Raw genomic sequence first — 6169 nt, 5'->3', positions numbered from 1 at the left:
CGCTAGAAATCTTGAAAAATGTCTCCCAAGAAAATCAGTGATGGTGCTGGGGGACAAAAGAAAGTAAATAGTATTACCATTGAAACCAAGGGGGAAATAGTCAAAAAGTACGAGCGTGGTGTGCGTACTCGTGACCTATGTCAGCAGTATGGGGTGTCTAGCTCTACCATAAGCACCATAGTGAAGCATAAAGAGAAGGTCAAAAGAAGGAGATTGTCCTTTCTTCCTCTCTCACCATCCACCATCTCAACATCGCAATCAACCACTACCACATGGGTAAGTGTTAAATGATGTTTACAGTATGGTACTGTATTTTTATTAATTTATCTTTCTTTATTACAGTATTTTATCTTATTATTAATAATGTATTTCTTTATGTCAATACAGTAATTTGCAGTGTATTTGTTAAAATAGGCACCAAATACTTTTCAAGTGCAGAAATAAGCGATCGGATGAGGTCTTGGAACGGATTAAATCACTTTTACAATAATTCTTCTGGGGAAAATCAGTTCGAACGTACGAGCAATTTTCACGAACGAATCATGCTCGTACAACGGGGTTTTACTGTATATGGTTTTGTGAATACCAGACCATAAATAAGTGTGCGCTATTTTTCATACATCCCATTCCACATAGAGTCCACGTATGCTGTTATAATAACCGCCACTCTTCTGGGAAGATGTTCCACTAGATTTTGGAGTGCGTTTGTAGAGATTTGGGATGATTTGCTCACAAGGGTGTTAGTAAAATTCAGGTACTGATGATGTAGGTGAGGTGAGTAGCCTGGGGTGCTGTCAGTATTGATATTCATCCCAAAGGTGTTTCAATAGGGTTGAGGTCAGAGCTCTATAGCTTGGAGGTCTTCCACTCCGACCCATGTGAACCATATCTTCATGGAGCTCATTGTGTGTACATGGGCATTTAATTCAATGTTATTTGTAAAGTGCTTTTAAAAATGCATGTTCTTCCAAATCAGCTTATAAAAATAGAAGATAAATAGATTAGGAATACAAATTTCAATGTACGTTAGTCTTTATTGATTCCAGTTTATCCGCCGAGCGAGCCGGCACAATGGAAAAACTCCTTGAGATGGAAAAATCCTTGAACGCATCCTCATCTGGGTGGCACCTGATGTCTATTCATTACAGTTTTATCACTGTGATGCTATCCTGTACAGATTTGTGCCTCCAAATTTGTTGTAACAGTGTGTGGAAGAACCCAAATATGGCTTGGAAATGTCAGGTGTCCTAATAGCTTTGTCCACATGGTATGTTATTTTTTGCCTGATGGTTTGTATAAGGCATGGCATCATAGTCACATGATTAAAATGTACGCACATTATTTCTCTGCTTAAATAGATCTTACTTAAACATGCATCATAAATACCCTGAATTTCTTTTTTTTTTTTTTTAAGTGTGATGTTAAAAGGGTATTTCTGTTTTGTAATAAAGTATTTGGCATTTTTTTTTTGCAATTTAGAATGCAATTTTCTATTTAATAAACATTTGTATAGTACAGAATGATTTCGCATACAAAGCTGTTAAAGACCAAAGAAGTCAGTAATTTCAAAGTGCTTTAGGTGCTGATATTGGTGTATAACATTTTAAAGTATATAGAATCCGTATCTCCAAGTACTTATTTCTAAGGAAAACCCCTGTGTTTAGTGTAAGAAGGTTCCATCGACCATTTGTTGAAAATTGTGGGCGTCTGAAGTAATATATTTGGCCACAAGGGGGCGCTAACAGACATAAAAAAAATACATGCCATCACATGGCGTTCACGCAGTAGCAAAAGAAATGTACGATTGCCTTGGAGATTTTTTTTTTTAAGCACCTTTGGTTAAACAGGAGTTCAGTCTGTGACAAGCAATGAAAAAACGCTTACAAAGGCTTGAAACCTACAGTGCTTTGTACTAAAAGAGTCCACAGGCATTTAAAACAACAACAAAAAAGCATCTTTGGTGATCTTTCCGTTCTGCTGCTTTCATTTTTTTCCCCTCTATTCACAATTGTTTGCTGTTTTGCTCCAATGGAAAGACTGACCGCAGTTTTTATTCGCCGTTATCGAAGATGCGATTGTAAAGACCAACTGAAAGAAGACTGCCAAGTTATATGGTTAAGTAACTATTGATAAGGATGTAGAACGGTATATTTACAGTGTGAATGGGTGTGTTAAGTTTTTCAGTGTTTACATGCCAGTGTTTCATGTACTCGTAGGTGTTTAAACTCCATTTGAATGAATCCAGGTGTACAGCTGGAGTTCAGCCTTCTCTGCAGTCCACATAGTTCCCTTTGATCCAGTAGCAGATCTGGGCATATTTCAGAGGAGTGATGCGCACTGCTACGTTAAACTCCTGGGCAGCACCGTTGAGATCCACCCACTGGTGTCCCGAAAAGATCCCGATCACCTTTCGTTCCCAGCGGCGGCGCCGGCGATCCCACATCCGTGCATAAACGCCAGAGCCGCTAGCACCAGGCTGAGCATCGCAATGCTGATACAGGAGGTCATAGGTTTCATCCCCAGCTTTGCAAAATCGGTAAACAAGCTGGCCCGGTCGATCGTTGTCAAAGCCAGAAAATTGCACGCGCTTGCCGGGCAGTTGCTTGGCAGAAGGACTGACTCCAAGCTTCATGTGTTTGCGCTTGTGAGCCTTCTTGAGTTCCAAGAGAGCGTAGTCGTAGTCCATGCCGATGTCATTAGCATTGCCCTTTATCCAGCCCTTGGGCACGTGCGTACGCTTGACTCTGATCCACTGGAACTTCATCTTGTTGTTAGTGCTGTTGTTGGACAGCGCGTCCTTTTGCCGTGACTTCAGAAACCCGACGCGCAACCTTTGCGTACCTTTGACGTAGTTCTTTCCATCGTGGATGCAATGGGCTGCAGTAAGGACATGCTGGTTACCCACTAGTGTGCCGGAGCACCCGGTGGACAGCTTCACAGCAGCTGAAAATGGGTAGTTCAGGAGGAAGTCGTGTCCCACAATGCTAAAGCGACCATCGTAGCCAAAGATCTGGCGCTTGGCCCTGGAACGTCCCTGCTCAGTTGCAGGAGTCTGTAGCGTGTTCTGGTTGAAGCCGTAGATTCCCACAACTGTCTCAGTCAGCTGGCCATTTGAGTGGAGAGTCTCGTAGGACAGGAAGCGCCGCAGGTCCCAGTAGCTCGGTGCTGGGGCTTTTTTGTGACATTCTGGGCCGCAGGAAGAGGTTACTTCCAGATGAGCTGGGCCGATGAAATGAGGGGGAGGACGCTCCTCAATCTGTTGAGGAAGGACTACCGGTACACGCTGCAAAGGCCACTGGGGCTTCTGATGGGAGCTTGACTGAACATGAAGTAAGGGAAGCAGAATGAACAGGAGAGGATAAAGCATGGGCGCCATGCTGGTACAGAACTGAGGAGACAAATAGGAATGAGACAATGAGAGACATTTTGTTGTTAAATTTTGATTACAATTAGTGCTTGACTTGAGTCAAGTCTTATGGGGGGTCCTTGTCATGGGGGGGGGTCCCTAATAACTTATGGGGGGGTCCCAGATCCCCCCAGCCCCCCATCAATTGGAGCACTGATTACAGTATCTTATCATTTCAGAAAAACCAATATACAAATTTTAAACATAATACATTCTTTGGCTTCTCTGTCTTCGTTCAGCTGACCAGGTATTTCTTACTGAATATTTCACTGTTTCTCAGAGAAAGCCAGTTGTTTGTCTTGTTCCCCTTCTTGTTCTAATTAAATATTTTTTTTTAATCAGGCAAGCCAGCAGAGAACACTGTTTAGAGTTGGATGTTGAGACTGAAAAAAAAATTGACCTGACTGAGTGCTGTTATTTTTAGCCACCGGTCTTGTGGAAGACGAGATCAACAGTCTGCTTCAAATACTAAGCCGGCACAGAATTTAATAACAAACATTTCTGCCTTAAAATCAGAAGCAAAGAATATCTTTTAATACGTTTGCTCATTTCCTTTTACGCACTGGTCTGTGTCTAATTAGCATGGTGGTCTCTCAGAGACGGTTTTTTCAGGTCCCATCCTGATTTGTTCCACCCTACTTTTCTAATGTATTGAAGTTGAGTGGGTGTCCTTTCATAATAATGTACCACTGGCATGAAGCTACATTTAAAACATTTTAATAGTTTACTTATGCACTGTACCTCTTTCTTGGTATTTTGCTAATATTAAAAAAAGCTTGCAATAAACATAAGTTACAGATAGCTATATTTGTGGTCTTCACAGGGTCTGCACAAGATGATGTACATAAACCTGAGGACTTTATAAACCTCTTGCCATGTTTAATTACTGCCCCAACAAAAGAAAATATTTCAAGCCTGCTTGTAGTATAATTGATATAATTCAATGTATTAAAAACATTTTTCAAAATGTTATATTGCAATCATTGATTTATTAATTGTCAGACATTTGCATTCGCATATAAAACATATTGCAACCCCATGAATCCAATGGAATCCTCACCCCATCACAGATCTGATTTGAAGAATGCAGTGTCTTAAGAAGACATCTGGCAAATATATACCAAGCAGGATGGTCAAAGGTTCACCATGCTGCAGTTAGTTTGAGCACGCAAGTTATTAAAAAATATCAATAAAACATTCGGAAATTCGCTTCCGTCTCCTAAATTATTAACATTTTCGACACTTTCTTAACACTTAACACAAACCTAAAACACTGTATAGAATGCATATTAATAGTATGCAAACTCAGCTTCAATATAAATAATTAATAAACATATACAAACTATATACTGTAGTTTGTAAACATCATGAATATACACTGTTTCTTGCTACTTAAACCTCAAATAATATATAAGAAGTCCATTTTCTCTCATGCAATACACCGATGAATGTAATATTTATATACTGGATATATTTCAAGCTGATTAAAATGAAGCATTGTTTTAGAAAATGGATTGCAAAGTATTGTTCATTTGCACTAAAGAGACCAATCAGATATCATGCACATGAAAATTTTATTATACTATACTATTTATACTTGTACTATTTGGTTCTGCCAGCCCTTAGTGGTCAACTTTGCCACCCAATTTTGACTGCCTTGGGCAAAAAAAACCATCAACAACAACAAAAACAGACACATTGTCACAAATTGACAAATGCAACCTAAGGATGAAAGTAGTTTAATCTCAGTGCAGTTCTCACCTGTAGCTCAGGGTCCCACAGACAGATGAGCTATTGGTAAGAAAATCCGCTTAAAGAGATGATGCATGGGAAGGAAAGGTGACGTCGTGTCTCTCATTCCATTCTTCCTCGGAGTTCATCTCGTCCCCGTGTTCCCATGAAGGTTTCCTGACGGGGATTGTGCAGTGTAAGGATCTGAGTTCGGGCATGTGCGGCGCTGGAGCGGGTGGAGGCAAAGACAAGTGAGACGCGCTCTCAGGCTGCGGTTCAACACCACGTGACCGCGCACATGGACAAACAATCAAGCCAGTGGCCAAGTCCCAAAAAATTCATTACCAGGTAGATTTGGACAGTGTATTCACTTATACTGAATCTCATACGATATACTACTTATAGTCAATTATATATCATACATTATAAATTCATATATACTATTATATACTACTATACAAATATATCTAATTATATACTACTATAATAACACACTACACTATACTACACACACTATTGCTGCTGTATATTGTACAAAAGTTTTATGGTAACTCTTTATCGTACCTGACACACAGTGCTGTTATTTGCACTACCATGCACTCTCACACTTTATATACATTATCTGTCATAAAGTGTGATACTCGTATATTGTTTTACATTGTCTCTTATAGTCTGTTTTGATTTGTCTGTTTTGTCTTGTATAGTCCAAACTAGTATGTGTAGTATTATTTATGTCTGTACTTTTAAAAATCACTGACGGCTGGAACCAAATTCCTGGTGTGTGTGTGTGTGTGTGTGTGTGTGTGTGTGTGTGTGTGTGTGTGTGTGAACACACTTGGCCAATAAACCTGATTCTGATTCTGATACTATATAGTATTATATACAATTACATACTACTATATCATACAGGGGAGGTGGTAGCCTAGTGGTTACAGGGGGATTAAGGGCCTTGCTCAAGGGCCCAAAAGTGGCAGCCTGGTTCGAGATCCGATCATCCGCCCTTAACCCCCCCATGGTTGCTTAGTTGTGAAA

The 6169-nt window shown here is 40.1% G+C and overlaps 1 protein-coding gene across 1 annotated transcript; it reads right to left on the bottom strand.

The window, feature by feature from the left end:
• Nucleotides 1–1014: 1014 nt before the first annotated feature.
• LOC310715755 (serine protease 23-like) lies at nucleotides 1015–5452 on the bottom strand. The gene is made up of 2 exons (XM_083522435.1): nucleotides 5168–5452; nucleotides 1015–3388 (listed from the first exon to the last, which is right to left on the bottom strand). The coding sequence occupies exon 2, from the start codon at nucleotides 3374–3376 to the stop codon at nucleotides 2261–2263; it is 1116 nt and encodes a 371-aa protein (XP_083378561.1). The 5' UTR covers nucleotides 3377–3388; nucleotides 5168–5452; the 3' UTR covers nucleotides 1015–2260.
• Between the last annotated feature and the right edge of the window lie 717 nt (nucleotides 5453–6169).

Source organism: Silurus aristotelis (genome assembly GCF_946808225.1).
Source record: "Silurus aristotelis genome assembly, chromosome: 20".
Taxonomy (NCBI): domain Eukaryota; kingdom Metazoa; phylum Chordata; class Actinopteri; order Siluriformes; family Siluridae; genus Silurus; species Silurus aristotelis.
The sequence above is the reverse complement of the archived record's forward strand: the minus strand, read 5'-3'. Positions and strand labels throughout refer to the sequence as shown.

Bases quoted from the DNA above. Each gene is read 5' to 3' on its own strand.
- LOC310715755 (XM_083522435.1), bottom strand. From the start codon at position 3,376: ATGGCGCCCATGCTTTATCCTCTCCTGTTCATTCTGCTTCCCTTACTT.